Raw genomic sequence first — 21,040 nt, forward strand, 5'->3', positions numbered from 1 at the left:
GCCACAAAGACATTCCTCTAGCGGGATCCAAATGAAGAGCATTCTGTGAATGGGAGTCCTTTTCTCACTGCTAATTGTGTGACCTTGAACAAATCACTTCTTAGCATCAAAAGCACCCTTGCCCTGATATGTACAATTAGAGTATTGGACTGGTTCAATCTTTTTCACAAAGTGAGTTTTATTATAGTATTTCAGGGATCACACAAATTCCACAGATAGGACTTCAATTTCTACTACCCCTCCCCCAATTCTACCCCCATTATCTTATTTGTGTGTGTGAGGGCTGGGATGTAGCTCCGCCACCAAGCAGTTGCCTCACATTGGCAAAGCCCTGGGTTCCATCCCCAGTTCCAACAACAACAACAACAAAATGTGTGGTGTGTGTGTGTGTGTGTGTGTGTATGTGCGTGTGTATATGTATGTATGTATATATATTTTAAAAGATTAAAAGTCAGGTTTGAAAACAAATGATTTAGCCTTCATGGTTCCTTTCCATCCAGATTTTCCCCCCGCCTGAACTGGGGATTGAACCCAGGGGTTATTTCCTACTGAGCTACATACACAGCCCTTTTCATTTTTTATTTTCAGACAGGGTCTCACTAAGTTGCTGAAGCAGCCTGGAATTTGCAGTCCTCCTGCTTCAGCCTCCTGAGTCACTGGGATTACACACATGACTGGCTTTATTTACTTTGAGACAAGAGTCTCACTAAATAACCCAGACTGGCCTCAAACTTGCAATCCTCCTGCCTCAGCCTCCTGATTTGCTGGGTTCACAGGCATGCTCCATTCTCCATAAGCACACAAAAATAACAAGGGAAGAGCATCAGTGTATTATAAACAAGAAATTCCTAGGTATAGGAAAATTATGGCTTCTTCTTCTTCCTCTTTTTTTTTTTTTTTTAATCCAGAAGTTCTACTACTGAGCTATATCCCAAGCCCTTTTCATTTCTATTTTAAAACAGTCTAAGTTGCATAGAGCCTTGCTAAGTTGCTGAGGCTGGCCTTGAACTTGTGATCCTTCTGCCCCAGCCTTCCAAGCTGTTGGAATTACAGGTGTGCGCCATTGCGCCTGGCCTGCTCTTTTCTTCTGAGAGGTGCAAGTATGGAGTGCTGGGGATTGAACCCTTAAACAGGCTAATCCTGTGCTCCACCCCATGCCCTTTCCCCCTTCTTTATATTGACAATGATTGCTTAGCCAAACTTGAGTCAGGCTATTGAATCTATTGAAGCTTCTCACAGCCAAATCTACACACTTTATAAAATTCAGTTTTAGCAAAGAACCCTGCTAAATCCATTCAGCGATTACCCCCCCCCTTCATATCTGATCATTCTCAATATCTGATCAGGTTCTTCATCCTTCACCAGCCCCAAGTGATGCCTGATCACCTTGTTAGGCTGGTTTAGCCAGAATCCCCTCTCCCCTCACCCCTCACATTCTCTCTTCGTAACCCATCCTACTCCTTGGCTATAAATTTCCACTTGCCCCTATTCTATTCAGAGTTAACCTAATCCCTCTCCCCCAATGCAGAATTCCATTACCATGACCTATCTAAACTTGTCTCTCTGGCCCTGAATGAAGTCAGCCTTACTGTGCTTTGACAAACATCAACAAATAAGCTTTTTCTTTAACAATAATCTTTGCAATTAAAAATGTCAGCGATCAGGGCTGGGAGTGCTAACTCGGTGTTAAAGCACTTGCCTAACATGAATGAGGACCTGGATTCGATCCCAGTACTATCAAAAATCAATTAATGCATTATTTTCATTAAGAATACTGATTTCAAAATAGCAAATGGATACAAATTAGAGTTTCTCAGTGCTGAGGGAAACCGGCCAAAGGTGAGGAACAATTATAAAAAGCATTCCATTTCAGAAAACCTCCGTGGCTCATGGACTAGGGTGCCATTTCTCTTCCTCCCCCTCTTCTCATTTTTACTCCCTTCAGTGGATCTGAAATTGCAGAAGGAGAAACTATCTGTGGTTGCAATACAATGTGAGATTTTTTTTAATGCTTGTATAACAAATACTGGCAATATTTACCTAAGAGAATGTTATTTACTTTTCATTCTGTTCAGAAAAAAAAAAAAAAAAAAAAAGTGTGCCTGATCTTATAAGATCTTTCCTAATCCTCAGTCTAGGCAGTTTCTAATTTTCCTAATTCATTAACCATTTGAGTTCATGAGAGTAAAAATTTTATAGTTCCTAGCATACTGTGCTTTACCATTTTAAAATTATTTTTACCAGGCACGGTGGCACACGCCTGTAATCCTAGCAACTTGTGAGCCTGAGGCAGGAGGATTTCAAGTTGGAGACCAGCTTCAGCAATTTAGCAAGACTCTGTATCAAAATAAAAAATAAAAAGGGCTGAAGATATGGCTCAGCGGTTAAGTGCCTGTGATTTTGATCTCAAGTATGAAAATAAAATAAAATAAATAAAATAACATTTTTGCACAGTGGTTTATAGTTTAAAATATCATTTTTCACAAACATCAACATATAACTGGTCCTCTGTAACCACCAGATTCAACCAAGCACAGACAAAAAATATCGGGGCCAGGTTGAGTGGCACTTGCCTATTTCCTCAGCAGCTGGGGCGGCTGAGGCAGAAGGATGGAAAGGTCAAAGCCAACCTCAGCAACCATGAAGTGCTGAGCAACTTGGTGAGACCCTGTCCCTAAATAAAATATAAAATAGGGCTGGGGATGTGGATCAGTGGTTGAGTGCCCTGAGTTCAATCCCTGGTACCCCCCCCCAAAAAAAATTGGAGAAGAAAAACAGAGCTTGCCTGGCAGGTGTGAGGCATTGAGTTTGATCCTCAGCACCACATAAAAATAAACAAAACGAATGTATTGTGTCCATCTACAACTAAAAAAATGTGAAACTTAAAAAATAAATATATATACAGGAGGGCCAGGTGTGGTGGCCTATAGTTCCAGCCTCTTAGGAGACTGAGGCAGGAGAATTACAAGTTTAAGGCCAGCCTCAGCAACTTAGCAAGCCCTGTAGCTATTTATGAGGCCCTGTCTCAAAAAAAAAAAAAAAAAATGAAAAGGGCTGGGGATGTACTCAGCAGTAAAGTACCCCTAGGTTCAATCCCCAGTATCAACAACAAAACAAAAAGCAATAGAGTATATGAAAGGATGTGCCTCAGTTACATGCAAATACAAGGCTGTTTTATGTAAGGAACTTGAGCATCCAGATTTTGGTATCTGCAGGTGGTCCTGACACCATTCCCCTGTGGATGTTGAGGGGTGATTTCTTTGATTCTCACCATTAGCCCGTATTTTATGTAATTGCCTCCAGTTGTAGACGAGTAACTTGAGGGCCGGGCAGAGCACAGAGACAGGAAGTGGGCTAAAATGTGCTCACAGCATTAGTGCTGCCATCAGTGTGGGTTCAGCTCACTATTTATTCTCTTAGACGCAGTGCTGTCATCTGCTCTTGGAGCCACTGTTCTCTGGGATCTGGGTCAAGACCTGTCTCTGACCCCTAACACTGTTCCTCTAGTTGTGCCTCGCCTTTCCCTGGCCACACTTCTCTCACGGGGCTTGGAACCCCAGCCTGTGTAAACGCTGGTGGCTGGCTCTCATTTGCAGAGCTTGCTGGACTTCTAGAGTTGTCCTAGGGACTACAGGTTTCAGCACACTAAGTTTCTTTTATTTCTTTTTCATTCTCTCTGCATCTCCTTACTGGGGATTGCACCCTGGGGCACTTTGCCACTGAGCTACATTCCCAGTCCTTTTTATTTTGAGTCAAAAACTTGCTAAATTGCCTATGTAGTCCTCGAATTTGTGATTCTCCTGCTTCAGCTTCTGGAGAAGCTGGGGTTATAGGTGTGCACCATTGCACCCTGTGCTTTTTTTTTTTTTTTTTTTTTAATCCAAATGGAATAGTTTCAGAAATATCAGCAAAAATGCTGTGGAAACCGGGCACGGTGGCACATGGCCTGTAATCCCAGTGGCTCAGGAGGCTGAGGAGGATCTCCAGTTCAAAGCCAGCCTCAGCAATTTAGCTAGGCACTAAGAAGCTCAGTAAGACCTTTCCTCTAAATTATATATATCTATATATATCTCTCTCTATATATATATGTGTGTGTGTGTGTGTGTGTGTGTGTGTGTGTGGGGCCAGGGAAAGGCGAGGCACAACTAGAGGAACAGGACTTAGGGGTCAGATATAGATATATATATATATTAAAGGGCTGAGGGTGTGCCTCAGTGGTTAAGCACCCCTGGGTTCAATCCTGGGTACCAAAGAGAGAGAGGAAGAGAGAGAGAAAAAAAGAGAAAGAGAGAGACAGGAAAGAAAAACAATAAAGCTTTGGAAAATTTTCTGAAAGGGGCCAGTCGTGGTGGCCTGTAATCCCAGCTTTTTAGGAGGCTGAGACACGAGGATCACGAGTTCAAAGCCAGCCTCAGCAAAGGAGAAGTGCTAAGCAACTCAGTGAGACAGGGTCTCTAAATAAAATACAAAATAGGGCTGGGAATGTGACTCAGTGGTCAAGTGTCCCTGAGTTCAATCCCTGGTACAAAAAAAAAAAAAAAAAAAAAAAAAAATTCCGAAAGGGACTGTATAAAAGATCTCAACACCAGCCAGAGCAGAGATGGGAAAGGGAACCCCATGGCAAAAAAATCACCAAGGAATCCCGGCCTTATTCTTCTCCTGGCACTGCTGCCCCAAACATGAAGTAAGGCATCTTGAGAAATTGAGACTCCCCCTTTCACCACTAGAGCTTAGCTGAACAAAGAAAAACAAGGGTCCGCAGGGCGCTCTGAGTCGGAGGACACCACCTGAGCGGTGAAGTCTTTGATTTGAGCATCCTCTGCCTTAAACATCTGGTGATCCCTGACGGGAACTGGGTGTGGCGCCCAGAACTCTGCGGAGGCCGTCCGCGCGGCTGACGCAGCCCTCTTCCTCCACCTGCTGGCGCTCTTTCGTATTGCATGTTACCATCTAAGTTATATGTATAATGTAAGGAAATGTAAATGTATAATATGTAAGTGCCTTGCACGATTGGAAGGATAGATAACAAAGTGTTTAAAGGGGAATTTTCATTTTTTCTTCGGTGCTGGGGAATGAACCCAACTCGAGGCCTTGCTCTTGCGAAGCAAAAGCTCTATCACTAAACTACACCCCCAACCCTAATTTCATTTTATTTTATATATGTATTTTTGTGGGGATTGAACCCACGGGCTCTGTATGACTGAGCAACATCTCCGGCCCTTTTAATTTTATTTTGAGACAGGGTCTTGCTAAGGTGCTTAGGCTGGCGTAGAGTTTGTGCTCCTCCTCCCTCAGTATCCTGAGTAGTTGGGATTACTAGGCGTGTACCATTGCGCCTGGCTTTTTGGATTCTTTTTAAATTTTTTGTGGGGGGCAGGGCTTCTCCCATGCTAGGCGAGCACTCTACCATTGAGCTGTATCCACAGCCCTAGGCCTAACATTTTTATGTTTATTCAAATTACCTGGGAGGGGCTGTGCACACCTGTAATCCCAGAGATTTGGGGGGCTGGCTCACAAATTGCCCACACTGATTCAAGGCCAGTCTGGGCAACTTAGCAGGACCCTACCTTAAAATAAGATCTAAAAAAAAAAAAAAAAGCCCCCACATGATGGTGTACACCTGTAATCCAAGCAACCAGGGAGGCTGAGACAAGAGGATCACAAATTGGAGGTCAGCCTCAGCAACTTAGTGAGACCCTGTCTCAAAACAAAAAATAAAAAAGGGCTGAGGGTGTGGCTCAGTGGCTAAGCAGCTCTGGGTTCAATTCCCGGCACCAAAGTAAATACATAAATAAATAATAAAATAAATAATAAATAAATAAAAATTTTAAAAGTGGGGTGGGTGTTGTGTGGCTCAGTAGAAAATAAAACAAAACACAACGGGGCGGGAGGGAGAGAGACAAAGCAATCCTCCTTTCACCTTTTTCTACATTTGGAGGGATTCTTCTTTCGTGGCAAGGAAGAACTCCTCTAGCGTTGGAGATGAACTATCTGGGCTACTTAATTACTATGTGATCTCCAACAGTCACTGACCCTTTCTGGATGTCCTCAAAGGGTTCCTCTTGCGTCTATCAAATACTTCAAGGCCTTCCTCTCTGCCCTGCCCAGCCTTTGTGGGTTCACATACCAAAGACTTCCAGCCACAGTTAAGAAGTGATTTGGAGGAGAGGAGGAGGATGGGTGAACCTGGGAAAGAGACAACCATCCAGGCTGCAGAGCCATTTACACTCCCCTCCCGTCCCTCTCCCTCTCCCTCTCCCTCTCCCTCTCCGTCTCCATCTCCCTCTCCCTCTCCCTCAACTGGGAAGAAGCCAATCAGATGCACTGGATCAGGGCGTCCTGTGCGAGGAGACACGGGGCTATTTGTCTTCTCTCATGAGAGACTGTCCAGGGAGGAGGAAGGAAGGGCTTGGGGACAGGGATGGAGTGAACAGAAGGATTACAGCCAACTGGACCCCTGAAGAGTATAACTGGGTGCCCTTGTGTGGTCCAAGTGAGAACCTGGAGCTCTTGTGACTTGAAGAGAAACCAAAGAGGGATTGGTGGAAAACAGCAGAAAGTTCTGGTTTGGGACAAATCACCCTTTTCCCCATCTCTTCTTCATCTGGTAAATGAGGAAGCTCACTGTTCTGAGGTGACCCCCAGTTCTGGAACTGTGTGGTTCTAGAAACCCAAGGCTACAGATGTAGGTTTGCTCAGCAGAGAAAAAAAAAAAAAAAAAAAAAAAAGCTAAGAAGCAATTTAAAGCCCTGAATTTTCCTAAGCAACTATTAATGGGGATGTATAGTGGGAGTCCTTCATCTGCTTTGATAACAAACAAAAAGGAGTTGGATTTATTCTGGATTTTAGGGAATGTTTTATATCTTGATCTGGAGGGGGTTACCTGTGTTCATGATGTGTACACAGGTAAAAAAGTCATTGATCTGTACACTTAAGATCTGTGTGCTCTTTGAATATGTGAATCATCCCTCAATAGAAAGACTTTAAGCCAGGCACACTGGCACACACTTGTATCCCAGCGGCTTGGGAAGCTGAGGCAGGAGGATCGCAAGTTCAAAGCCAGCCTCAGCAATTTAGCGAGGTCCTAAGTAACTTAGTGAGACCCTGTCTCTAAATAAAATATAAAAAGCGCTGGGGGTATGGTTTATTCAGTGCTAAGTCCCCTGGATACAATCCCTGGTACCCCCCCCCCAAAAAAAAAGGAAGAAAGAAAAGTCCTCCTCCTCATCTAATTCCCATCTCTTCTATGTCTCTGCATTAATACTAGCTATTTCCTCTGCCCTCCATGGAAGCAGGCCACTCCCCTGGACTCAGATAAAATCTCTTCAGAATCTTGCAACTTGGAATTCTGAGGGAGACCCCATTTCAACCTTCCCACCACCTGTTCTCTCCCCCTCAGCCCATTCTCTTCTCCTTGGAAGTCAATTCCTGTCCCGAGCCCGCCCCCCACCCAGGCTCTTTTTCCGGTGGTATGTGCCAGCCGGTCCTGCATCCCACATCCCCAGCTGTTGACATTTCGTTGCCATGACCCACGGCATAAAGAAAGGGGCCCTGTTCGTCAACAATAGGGGGAAAGACAGAGACAATGGGAAATTGTGCTTCCGATGGGTGGGAACAGAGAAGGAAAGGACAGACAGACGGACAGATGGGGAGGGCAGAGCTGGATAGAAGGGGTCAGCTTCCTTGAAGCAGCCCACCTTGACAGCCTCTTCCCAAAGGCCATGCACACGTGGGCAGAGGTGAGGACTTGCAGGGACGGGAGGTAGAGGAGCTGCCTAAATGAGACCCACATGGAAGTGCAGAGGAACCCAGCTTGACTGCTCTGGATCTGTGAGCCACCTTCAGGGTTCATTCCCATCCCACTGGTCCTACACCTTCACGCCCACTGGTCAGTCCACCCCCTTCTGGTTCAAGAGCGTTTAGAAGAAACAAGGCGCCTGCTTTCTGCACTCTTCCAGGTAATCAGTTCTGACCTGACCCCTTTACTCCATCTTCCTTCCTGGTTCCCACCCCTCACCCCAAGCCCATCGTCTCCTCCTGGTCCCAGGACGGTGAGCTCCACCGATAAAGGTCCGGGGTGGACACAGGTCACTTAGCCTGGCTTAGTGACTGATGGTTGAGAGAAGCTTCCAGCACTCTTCTTCTTCTTTGAGCACAGGGATGCAGCCTTTCTCAAAGGTATAAAGGGGGTAACCACGTTGGTCAGGTGCTCAAGCCCTGGGGCTTCAAGGTGCGTGGACTTCCAGAGAGACCCGGAAACACCTTTACCAGACCCACTTGACTGCCTTAAGCAGGACAGACAGTGGCTGAGCATTGTTCCCTCGTCTCTGGGAAGAGACCAGCTTCTCACAGGTGGGCAATGGGGCTGCTGGCTACCGTGTCATTTTTGGCAAGAGCATGAAAACACTATGTGGGACTCGTTTTAAACTACAGAAATATATGGGGCTGGGGTTGTGGCTCGGTGGTAGAGCACTTGCCTAGCATGTGGGAGGTACTGGGTTAGATTTTCAGCACCACATATAAATAAATAAATAAATGTCTATTGACAAGAAAATATTTTTTAAACAACACAGAAATATAGATCAGTGATAAAGAGCTTGTCAGATCTGGGTTCAAATCCCAGCAGATCCTTCCTCTTACTATGTGACCACACTGAAGTTTCCTAAAAAGTGTGCACCTTTGTTTCAACATGTGTCATATGGTGTTTGTTAGTTCCTGTCCTCACAGGATTGCTAGGAAGGGGGAATACACACTTATGTATATAAGTATATACACAAAGTGCTTGAAGTGGTGTCAGGCATATTTGACTTTAAACATTTTTTTAGTTATTTCAGAGTTCCTTTTTAATTGTTTATTAATTTTTTAAAATACATAACAGTAGAATGTATTACAATTCTTATCACACATATAGAGCACAATTTTTCATATCTTTGTATAAAGTATGTTCACGCCAATTCATGTCTTTGTACATGTTGAACATTTAAGATGTTGATGCTAGCTGTCATTATAGTTGGTTCCAGATTCAATGTCAGTTCTCATGTCACTCTTTTTTTTTTGGTGGGGGGGGGTAACTGAGGATTGAACCCAGGAGCACTTAACCACTGAGCCACATCCCCAGCCCTTTTTTGTATTTTATTTAGAGACAGCGTCTCCCAGAGTTGTTTATGCCTTGATAAGTTGCTGAGGCTGCCTTTGAACTCACAATCCTGCCTCAGCCTCCCAGCTGCTGGAATTACAGGTGTGTGCCACTACACCTGGCCATGGTCACCCTTATTTAGCAGGTTTTCCTAACAGTGCAAGAGGGTCTCTCATTCAGATCCTGTCCCAAGTACTCTCACTTTGAATCACTGGGAACTTCTTACTTCTTACTTACTAAACTGTTTCTCCAGCACGTTAGTGTCTGGCCCTCATCTGCAGGAAGATGGAGCTCAGTTCTTTAGATTTCTGGCTACTCTTCAGGAAGTTTCCTTTCTCTCCCCATACCCTCTCTCTGCCTCTCAGAGGTCCTTAACGTAAGTTCATTCATTAAAACACCCACAGACACTCCTACTGTGTGTCACAAACAAGAGCTAAGAACTGGAGATGATGGTGATGAAAGCACGCAAATACACACACACACACGCACACACACATTCTGTATCAGGAACTACTTTAAACACTTTACATTTACCATATTAATTCATCAAATCCTCACAACTACTTACTGCTCAGTGAGGTAGGTATACTATTATTATCCACATTTTACTAATGCAGACAGGAGGCAGAGAGAGGTTAAATAACTTGTTTAAAGTTCTGCAGTTAGGATGTGGAAGAGCCACATTTGAAAAATGAAACCAGGTCAGTCAAAGGGTCCTCAGTCTAATTTAAAATAGATATGACAAAGAAGGGGGGAATCTTCTGACAAAATAGACAATTGCATTTGAAATAGTTTTTTAATAATATATGGATTGATTGGTTGATTTTTATATAGTGCTGAGGATCAAACCCAGTGCCTCTTGTATGCTGGGCAAGTTCTCTACCACTGAGCCACAACCCCAGCCCTGAAATAGTTTTTATGGCTTTCTAATTTTATACTTTATAACTTCTGGAAAACCTCACTTATATAATCTACACATGCACATGATTATTTTCAAATTCACACCATTAGGTTAGATACTAATAAAATTACTTCTAAGGAAAAACAATCCCCAGTCCAGTACATTAGATCTCAGTGCACTACAGTATAGCAAACTGGGAATGAGAAGTTTTCCCAGAGGGGGTGGGGGCCAACTGATGCCTGTGTAAAGGAGGTGACCTTCAACTGGGCTGCTTTGGAATTTGCCAGAAGTCCAGCATGTCTGGAGCACGGTGAAGAGTGAGGGACAGCACAGGGGCTGATTTCAGACGTGCAGGGGAGGCTGGGTCATAGGGAGACTGGGAAACTGTAGTCAGGAGACTGGACTTCATCCTCAGGACACTGGGGAGCCACTGTTTCAAGCAGGAGATGTCAAGGTTATATTTATTCTGAATTTGGGATGGAGAAGGGGTGTGGGGGGGACAGACTGGAGATGACAACTGGATGGCACGCTCAGGAAGTGGCACCTGGGATGGGACGGGACAGAGATGCTCTATCAGGACCTGCTGACTGAGGAGAGGTGGGCCAGGAAGAGGGATGGCCCTCCCGGCAGAGTGGGTGGGGTCCTTACTCCCCCCACCCCATACCTTCCTTTTGTCACCAGCTCCTTTTCTGTCCACTGGGCTTCGCAGTTGGATAGCTCCCTCCAGGAGTTCCATCCCATTGCCCCGGTCCTAGGGAATGCCCCTTTTGTGCCCTGCAGACGGTGCCTACGGACTGCCCACCATGCCAGGTGGCCTCACCCTTCCTGCACTGTGCCGACTCCTTCTCCCTTGGGCCTTTGCCATCTTCCACAAAGCCCTGGGGGATTCAGGTAAGACCCCAGCCCAGCCCAGAACCTGGAACACACTGAGGGTGGACATCAGGGGTGGGAGGGAAGAGTGGAAAGGGCCGCTGTTAGAGGTACTAGGAGAGTCAGTGGGGAATGGGCAATGGAGAGGGTCAGGGGACCAGGGGAAAGTCTCTGGGGGCAGGGTCTGCATGGGCACTTGGGGCAGTGAGGATCAGGGGGTTCCTGCCACTGTGGCCCCCTCTGCCCAGAATTCCACCCGGGCCCCCACTACCTCCTGCCCCCCATCCACGAGGTCATTCACTCTCGTCGTGGGGCCACGGCCACGCTACCCTGCGTCCTGGGCACCTCGCCTCCCAGTTACAAGGTACGCTGGAGCAAAGTGGAGCCCGGGGAGCTCCGGGAGACACTGATCCTCATCACCAACGGACTGCACGCCCGGGGCTACGGGCCTCTGGGAGGGCGCGCCAGGATGCGTAGGAGCCATCGCCTGGACGCCTCCCTGGTCATCGAGGGCGTGCGCCTGGAGGACGAGGGCCGGTACCGCTGCGAGCTCGTCAACGGCATCGAGGACGAGAGCGTGGCGCTGACCTTGCGCCTGGAAGGTGAGGCCCTTCAGCGGCCTTCTGCTCCTCCCTGGACAGGGTCGCGAGGCGCGGGTCTCCCAGAACTCCGTCCCAGCACCGTCCCGCCGCTCCCGGGTCCGCGCAGCAGCGTCCCCAGGCCGCGCCGCCCTCTTCTCCCCTCCGCCCACCTGTCGCCCCGCCCGACTCCCCGCCCCCGGCAGGTGTGGTGTTTCCCTACCAACCCAGCCGCGGCCGGTACCAGTTCAATTACTACGAGGCGAAGCAGGCGTGCGAGGAGCAGGACGGACGCCTGGCCACTTACAGCCAGCTGTACCAGGGTGAGCGGCCCAGCCCCGGCACCGCCTGATCCCACCCCGGGCTGTCACCAGGGGCCCAACCCGAGAGTCCGGTGCCTTGACGCCTGTCTTCCCCCGCCCTCCGCCCTGCGCAGCGTGGACCGAGGGGCTGGACTGGTGTAACGCGGGCTGGCTGCTGGAGGGCTCCGTGCGCTACCCCGTGCTCACCGCGCGCGCTCCGTGCGGCGGCCGAGGGCGGCCGGGCATCCGCAGCTACGGGCCACGCGACCGCAAGCGCGACCGCTACGACGCCTTCTGCTTCACCTCGGCTCTGGCAGGTGAGGGGCGGAGAGAGCCGGCCACCGGGACTTGGGGCGGGGTCTGAAGAATAGGGGCGGAAAGTGCAGGGCGCAAAGCGCGAGTCGCCGGCGGTGGCCTCCCTTCCCGAGGCTCCGCCGTCCCTCCAGCAGCCCGCCCGTCCAGGCTCCTTCCCCGCTCCGAAACCCACCTGCATCCGGTTGCCACGACCCTTTCTCTGCCACCACCCGAGTGGTGCTGGCCCTGCGCCTTGCTCCGCAGCCCGGGGGTCTGAATCCTAGCGCCACCGCGCCACCGCGCCTCCCCGCCCCCCACGCCTGGTGACCCCGCTTTGGTCCCTAGGCCAGGTGTTCTTCGTGCCTGGGCGACTGACGCTCTCTGAAGCGCACGCGGCGTGCCGGCGGCGCGGGGCGGTGGTAGCCAAGGTCGGGCACCTCTACGCCGCCTGGAAGTTCTCGGGGCTGGACCAATGCGACGGCGGCTGGCTGGCGGACGGCAGCGTGCGCTTCCCCATCACTGTGCCGCGGCCGCGCTGCGGGGGCCTCCCGGACCCCGGGGTGCGCAGCTTCGGCTTCCCCAGACCCCAGCAGGCGGCCTACGGGACCTACTGCTACGCGGAGTAGAATCCACGGCCCCCCATCAGCGCCCGCCAAGAAGAGTGGTGGCGGGGTCACTTGCCGCCCCTTTCCCAGGAGCCTTCTGTCACGCTACACGCGGAGCGGTCCCTCCTGACCTGCCTTCCCAGCCGGGGGCTGCGGGCCACGGACTCCGGCTGGCCCAGCTTTGGGGAGGGGAGGTGGTGGCATTCCCCCGCGGCTGCGTGCGACCCTTGGACCCATAGACCGCAGATCCACGGGGTTCCCATCCCAGAGAACGCAGACACACAGGGCGGAGGGTCGCCCCGAGGAATTAACTGGCCTCTGCGTACAGTAATAAAATAACGTGGGGACCTTCGGTGTCTGATGAGGCTGGGAAGCGTGGGGGTGTGGGTGTGCGGGAGGAATGACCCGGGACCCAGCGTGCAGACTGCGCGCCTGGGAAGACAGGGTAGGAGGAGGGCATCCACTGCCTCCAAAGGATGGGTTATCAGAAGACAGCATTGCGACGAAAGGGCTATCACAGGCTGGTAGCGCTGAGCGCAACTCCTGGACGGGACCTTGAGGGCCGATGGTGCCGTGAGCCACAATCTGGACGCAGCGCGGAGCTTCCTGGAGCCGCTGGAGGAACAGGGCGGCCTAAATGGAGAGGTTCTGGTCGCGAGTTCAGTGTCTCCAGAGAGCAAAGTCCACGGCCCGCTTGGAGGGTTCATACACACTCGGGACCCAGTGTCCTGGTCGCACTTGGGGAACAATGCCCCTGTTGGCCAGGGCAGGACACGCAGGTGCCCTAGAAGAGGGCGATGGCACCTGCGCTGGAAGTCCCACACCCAGGCTACACCTGATGACCTGGGTCACCCTGTGATTCCAAGGAATGGGAGGAAGAGGAACAGGGAGGCTCTAACGTGGAGTGGATGAAGGACGTGGGTGAAGGACGCCGATAGCCAGGGCTTTTCTGACCCCTCTGGTCTCAGCCTCCTTGTTGAAGTGGGGACGTTAATGACCAAACTGAGAATTTAAAGTGTAGGTAAAAGTGCCTAGCATATCTTTGGGGCCCACTTCCTAGGTGCCTTTGTCACGACTTAAAAGATTCTGAATATTTCAATAAGGGTAATACAATCAAAGCTTAATGCTGGAGAAAGAAGCACCCTAGGCATGGGCATACTACAGGCAATAAAATATTTAAATTGTAACTTACTACCAAACATAGAAACATACTGTACAATACTCAAACCTGATATATGATGGTATGTATCCAATTTAGAAATATGTGATATATAAATGTATAAAAATAAATGTGATTTTTAAAAGGTAAAAAAAAAAGAGGGGGGTGGCTATCACAGACCAAGGGAGAGAGCAGGAAAGTCTCCTGGCCCAGGACCCCAGCGGGAGAACCCAGACTGTTATTGCGATAGGTGCCACGCGGGGGCGCCGCGCACTCACCTAGGGTTCCTCTAGTTCTTCTGTTAGGAGCGCTGCACACCCCGAGGCCTGCCCTCTGGACCCCAGAGAACAAATATACTGTGGACCTAAACATATTTCAAAATGTGTTTACATCTTGAGAGTCTCCCAGAGCGCTTTCAGGGACTGCTATAAAAGAAAGGAGCCGGGCGCAGTGGCGCAGGAGGCTGAGACAGGAGGTTCAAAGCCAGCCTCAGCAAAGGCGAGGTACTAAGCAACTCAGTGAGACCCTTCTCTAAATAAAATACAAAATAAGGCTGGGGATGTGGCTCAGTGATCGAGTGCCCCTCACTGTGGCTCAGTGATTGAGTGCCCCTCGATCTTGCCAATCCTTGGTACATAAATAAATAAATAAATAAATAAAGATTCAAAAGCAAAGACAGGTGTTAAAATCAATGGGAAATTAGTCCTTCCGGAGGAGACAAACACCAAACTCGAGGTCACAGGCAAACCTGGAACTAGAACAATGACCTTCTAAACATATGGCTAAAAGTACTAATCAATAGACAAACTCTAATGTTACCAATTTATTTTTTCATGTATTTCATGCACGTGTGCACACACACACACAAGCACACACACACACAGAGTTATGTATAGCTTAACAACAAGGAAATGTTTTAAGAACTCACATGATTTTCTCCTGGTTCCAACATCACAGGGTGTACTTACATAAACCCTGATGGTAGAGCCTACTGTATACCTAGGCTACAGGGTGGAGTCTTGCTTTTAGGCCACAACACTGTTCAGCATGTTACTGTACATAATATTGTAGACAATTGTAACACAATGGTGTTTGGGGGATTTAAAAATAGAAAAGTTACAGTAAAATTATGATATGAAAGACAACAAGATGGTGAGCTTGTCCAGGGCCCTCACCACGAGTGGAGTTTGCAGGACTGGAAGCTCCTCTGGGTGAGTCAGTGACTGTGCAGTGAGTGGACCTGATGCCCTACTGTACACTTTATAAACACTCTACTCTAGGCCACAGCAACTTTATAAAGAACGTTTTTCTTTTTTCATTGACAAATGAACCTTAGCTTACTGTAACTCCACCCCCCCTTTTTTTTTGTTAGATTGTTCTGCTTTTTGGTGATACTGGGGATTGAACCCTGGGCCCCACATCCGATAGAGGAATTCCCTACCACTGAGCTACACCCCCCTGCACTGTAGCTTTTTTACTTCATAAATTTTGAGATCTTTAAAAACTTTTCCACTCTTTTTGTAATAGCACTTAGCTGAAAACAAACATTATAGCAGCCATACAAAAATATTTCTTACCTTATATCCTCACTCTATGAGCTTTCATCTATTAATCATTCTTTATTTTTTTAAGTTGTCAATGGATCTTTTTTATTTACTTATATGTGGTGCTGAGGATGGAACTCCGGGCCTCACACAGGCCAGGCGAGCGCTCTACCACTGAGCCACGCCTCCAGCCCCTAGTAATCATTTATAAAAAACTTTTTTTGTTAAAAACTAAGACACACACACACACACACACACACACACACACACACATTAGCCTACACAAGGCCAGGATTATAATTGCCACGGTCTGCTGCCTTCACATCTTGTCCCCCTGGAGGTATTTAGGGACAGCAGCACACTGGGAGCTGCCGGAGCTGGAGCTGCGGTCTCCTCTGACAGACCTTCTCTGGAATCACCCCTGAAGGGCCTCCTGAGGCTCTGAAGAGGTGGCACTCTGCAGAACTGTGTGCATGGTGGTTTGCTTCTTTCTTCATGGTGATTTGCTTACACGTGGATAATACTCTTCTCTATAAATGAGAACCTTTCAGTGTTGGGTCTGTGCTTTCAAACTTTTTATTTATTCTAGTTGTTGATGGGCCTTTATTTTATTTATTTATGTGTGGTGCTGAGTCGAACCCAGTGCCTCACACATGCTAGGCACGAGCGCTACCACTGAGCCCCAGCCCCATCCACGCTTTCACACTTTTGAAGGAGCTTGCTGAGGTTTACAAAGCTTCTGCCAAGCCCTTCACTGTGAATTTTCTTGGGACATCCTTTTCTTCTGAAGTTTCCTTTTCTCTTGCCTCTCTTTAGCTTTGATCTCACTAGGCAATAGGAATGTTTCAGCTTCATTATCATCTTTTGAACATTATTTATTTTTAAATTTGTTCTTTAGGCCTTGGGATACAGCTCAGCTGATGGAGTGCTGGCCTTGCATGTACAAGGCCCTGGGTTCTAATCCCAGCACCAAAAAAAAAAAAAAAAAAAATGGTTGTGTTAACCCAATGACTATATATAACTATAAACCTCTAATGAAAAAAATTAAGTTTGTTCTTTATAGTTATACATGACAATAGAGTATAATTTGACATATTTAAACAAACATGGAATACATCTTATACTAATTCTAACCTCAGTCTCGTGATTGTACATGACGTGGAGACTCACCGTGATGTATTTATATAGGTTCCTAGGAAAGTTAAGTCAGATTCATTTCACTGTCTTTCCTGTTTCCTGTTCACCCACCCTTCCCTTCAGTCCCAGCTGTCTAGTGATCAATAAGAGGGCTCATCTAGTCCGGTATTCTTCTATTCTTCCCTCCTACCTCCTTATCATCTTATGGGGCCACCATTGGATATGGGGTCCTCAGCTGACTGAAATGGTGTGCAGTACGTGGCTGTATTTACTGGTCAAGCAATCTTACTACACTGCAAAAGTCCTGGGTAGAGATAAGTAATGAGTGGGCAAAAGGTATAAATATTCTAAAGGTGCTTGATACATGTTTTAAAGTTGTCTTCCAAGGGACAATTACAACTGTTCAATCATTATTAAAAAGCATTGATTGCCCGGGACATCAGCTAAGGATCAAGGAGTGAACAGCATCTTCAATGACCACAATACAGCAAATAAAACATTTGTGCCAACCCCTAAGCTTCTATTTTCTCATCTTGATCATGGGATAATAATAACTGTTTCCTGGATTTGTTGTAGACATTAATGGAAACATTGCATATACTGGGTTGCATAGCCTGGTCCACACAAGAGGCACTTAAAAGTGGCACCTGTAATGACCATGGTAACGATAACACAGCAACAGTAATAATTATTGTTCAGGATGTTACCAGGTAGCCTGTAGGATTGGTTGTTGTATGTAAATGTATTATTCAAGATTAGCTAGACCAAATCCCAGGGGCTTAAAACAGCAAAAGTTTATTTCTCATTCAGTCTACATGTGGTTAATAAGAGGGCTCATCTAGCCAGGTGCAGTGATGCACACCTGTAACCCCAACATTTTAGGAGGCTGAGGCAGGAGGATCGTAAGTTCAAAGCCAGCCTCAGCAACTCAGCTTAGGCCCTGAGTAACTCAGCAAGACCCTGTCTCTAAATAAAATATAAAAAGGGCTTGGGATGTGGCTCAGTGGTTAAGCACTCCTGGGTTCAATCCCTGGTTACCCCCCCACCCCCCCCCAAAAAAAAGAGGCGTCATCTTATTTTAGACATTCAAGGACCCAGGCTGATAGAGCAGCCACCATCTCAAATGCCATCAATCACCACTCCAGGAGGAAAAAAAGAAAGAGCCCTAGCAATTAAGGCTTCCTCCCAGAAGTGCCACCTGTCCCTTAGATTCACACCTCATTGACCAGAACCAATTGCATAGCCCCGCACAACCACAAGGGGGCAGGAGAGAACAATCCTATTTGGGACTAGAAGCAGAACTGGGACTATCTGCTGAGAAGACCCAGGACCAGATTCTGGGACCTATTGCTAGTCTCCCCTCCACCCACCCACCCCAGAGTTTTCCATGTTCTAGCCTATGATGAAATCACAGCCCCAGAAACCAAGGCCCTGGGATCCCGCAGTTCAGACAGCAGGAAAATGGCTTCTCTGCAGTACAGTGCCTTCAGCCTTGGTCCAGAGACCACAGGAGCAATGGCCAGGGGGCTCGGGGTGCAGCTCAGTGGTAGGCCCAGGGCCAAGTTCAAGGTGCTGGGTTTGATGGCCAGTACCAAAACAAACAACCGAAACTACCCAAAGCAGCCAAAAAGGCCGTGGGAAGAGCCTTCCGTTTGCTGCAACGCTCCATTTCTGACACCCATAGAGACGATGCCATTGATTCATACCACTACTCTGAATGTCGCTAATAGATCTTTTTTATCATTTTTTTACTGCGAATTTCAAAAATACTCAAACGGAGAGAAGATAGTATGATACGGAACTCCATTGTCCAATCTGATCATTATCAAAATTGTACTTTAGGGGGCCCACGTGGTGACTCATACCTGTAAGACCAGTGATTCTGGAGGCCGGGGTAGGAAGATCCCAAGTTTGAGGTCAGTCTCTGCAACTTAGCAAGACCCTTTCCCCCCCCCCCAAAAAAAAAAAAAATGGGGACATAGCTCAGCGGTAGAGCACACCTGGGTTTGATCCTTGGTACCAATATATACATACAGGCATATATACATACACATTTTATTTGTCACCTCCACTGTTGGTTGAGTCCCCTCTGGGAGCTTTAGCTCTCAAGCATTTCTGGCTTGTCCTGAGTCCAAAAGTGTTCTCACAACAAGAAAAAGAAATCCCTCAGGCAGAGTCACAGATGTCACAAAGATCCCTTCTCCTTGTAGAGGTGAATGCTGGAAAATTGGGTCACCGCTGCAATCCACTCTGGCTGCTCAGATCCTTTGTGCCTGTATTAGATTTACTGATTCCCTTTGTCCTCTCAGGCTGATGCTTCAAGGTGACGACTGATTGCTAGTTCTTTTCTTTCATTGCTTTTTCACTGAGCGCCATCCCCAGGCCTATTTTGTATTTTATTTAGAGACGGGATCTCCCTGAGTTGTTTAGGGCCTCGCCCAATTGCTGAGGCTGCCTCTGAACTCATGATCCTCCTGCCTCAGCTTCTCATTGCTCTTTCTGGTTCTGCTCTGGGAAGTGAACCCAGGGCTTCCAGCATGCTAGGCAAGCGCCCTGCCACTGAACTACATCCCTAGCTCACGATTTCTGTTGCTTTGAAAGAAAGTCTTACACAGAAGGGTCAGTGGGACAAACTACAGTCACTATAGCTCCGTGAGTTCCAAGCCTGCGTCGCACGTAACACTTCCCTCCTCTAGGATTCATTCTCTGGAGCTGTCCCAATGGAAAACCCAGACTCTCATCCCTGACGGTCTCAGTCTTTCAATATCAAACCCTTCCCCAACCACCATTGCTACAACTTCCTGTTTCTGGGCTAATCAAGATCAAGTATCCTCCGTGCATGGTCGCATGCATGGTGGCACAGCCGGTAACCCCAGAGGCTGAGGCAGGAGGATTGCAAGTTCAAGGTCACCCTGAGCAACTCAGTGAGACCCTGTCTCCAAACATTAAAAGGGCTGGGGCTCTAGCTCAGTGGTAGAGCACCCCTGGGGTCCACTCACAGTATAAAACAAATCAAGTGTCTATGCCAATCTAATTTCTTTCTTTACCTACTGACCAGTTGGCATGAGGTGCCCAAAATGGCCCCGTAGTTGCTGTGGCCTTAGGTTTAGTGGGACCTTTACTGTGACCTCTGGTAATGCGTCCTCTGCCCCAGGGACCAGGGCTTCTGATCTTGGCGAGCCTAACTGGATAGGAACTAGAAGCACCAGTTCCCCAAATGGGCCACTAGGACGGATGATGAGGGAGGTGGTCGTTTTCAGGCCTTAGTTCCCGTCCCCATGATTCCTAGCTACCTAGGATTCAGCACTGCATAAGGACCGCTGGCTCCGAAGACTATACTGCCTTTTGAGAAGCAGCAGCCCAACCCCAGAGGCCCTTCTCCCCAGACTGGTTTTAGATAAGCTGTGAAGAGACCAGGCTGAACCAGGCGCTGGGCGCACACCTGTGATCTCAGTGGCTCAGGAGGCTGAGGCAGGAGGGTTTTTGAGTCCGAAGCCAGCTTCAGCAACTTAGTGAGACCCTGCCTCAAAATAAAATATTTTTAAAAAGCTTGGGGGGCTGGGGTAGTGGCCCAGCGGTAGGGCACACACCTAGCATGTGCAAGGGCCTGGATTCGATCCTCAGCACCACATAAAAATAAAATTAAGATATTGTGTCCACCTAAAACTAAAAAGTCAATATTTTTTAAAAATTTTAAAAAAAAAAAAAAAAGAAAAGAGCTTGGGATGTGGCTCAGTTGCTAGGTGCCCCTGGATTCAATCCCCAGTATTAAGAGAAAAAAAAAAAAAAAAGGCCATGCTGGTCAACTATCGAGTTGGGCACTGACGGTGATGTGGTATATTGTAGGGCCAACAGATCCGGGGTCAGGAGCCCACTGTCACATTTCCTTCACTATAAAGTGGACCTTGTTTTGTTTCCCCAGCACTGGGGAGTGGACCCAGGGCATTCTACGACTGAGACACATCCCCAGTCCTTTTTATTTTTTATTTGGAGACGGGGTCTCTCTGAGTTGCTGAGGGCCTCAAACTTGCAATCCTCCTGCCTCAGCCTCCAGAGCTACTGGTATTACAGGCGTGGGCCACTGCGCCCAGCTAAAGTGGATCCTCTCGCTTAGATCTGATACCATAAGGGGACTCATTTCCATTGTGCCCTTGGATGTTGGTGCTGGCCAACGCACTTAGTCAGGTAAGGCAAATCCATGTCCGGAACACTCACTAATCCCAGTGAGGACAGATGGCCACTCCCTTCCAGATTGAAAAGACACATTGTAGCCAACTCGCTCAGAGACTCTGCCTGGTGTCGGGGCTTACTCTGGGGTGGCGGCTCCTGGGGGATGAGCGCCGGGCTCTGCTGCTGGCAAGTCCTGGCCCAGTCCCCAGACCCATCGCACAGCTAGCTCATTCAGGACCCCTCATGCAAGCCCGCACATGGGGGACAGAGGCTGCCTGTCAAGCCCTGGAGCCCTGTGTCCCCTAGCTGTTCAACGCCTCTTCTGCAGGGGGGGCCCTGTAACG

The 21,040-nt window shown here is 48.2% G+C and overlaps 1 protein-coding gene across 1 annotated transcript; it reads left to right on the forward strand.

Moving 5' to 3' along the window:
- Positions 1-10,840: 10,840 nt before the first annotated feature.
- On the forward strand, positions 10,841-12,707 carry Hapln2 (hyaluronan and proteoglycan link protein 2). The gene is made up of 5 exons (XM_076862810.1): positions 10,841-10,928; positions 11,156-11,509; positions 11,692-11,808; positions 11,922-12,104; positions 12,427-12,707. The coding sequence occupies exons 1-5, from the start codon at positions 10,841-10,843 to the stop codon at positions 12,705-12,707; spliced, it is 1,023 nt and encodes a 340-aa protein (XP_076718925.1).
- Positions 12,708-21,040: the final 8,333 nt, after the last annotated feature.

This window comes from Callospermophilus lateralis, chromosome 7 (assembly GCF_048772815.1).
Source record: "Callospermophilus lateralis isolate mCalLat2 chromosome 7, mCalLat2.hap1, whole genome shotgun sequence".
Classification (NCBI taxonomy): Eukaryota; Metazoa; Chordata; class Mammalia; order Rodentia; family Sciuridae; genus Callospermophilus; species Callospermophilus lateralis.

Coding starts and splice junctions, on each gene's coding strand:
- Hapln2 (XM_076862810.1), top strand. CDS start 10,841: ATGCCAGGTGGCCTCACCCTTCCTGCACTGTGCCGACTCCTTCTCCCT. Junction 10,929..11,155: donor CAAAGCCCTGGGGGATTCAG/GTAAGACCCCAG, acceptor CCCTCTGCCCAG/AATTCCACCCGGGCCCCCAC. Junction 12,105..12,426: donor CTTCACCTCGGCTCTGGCAG/GTGAGGGGCGGA, acceptor TTTGGTCCCTAG/GCCAGGTGTTCTTCGTGCCT.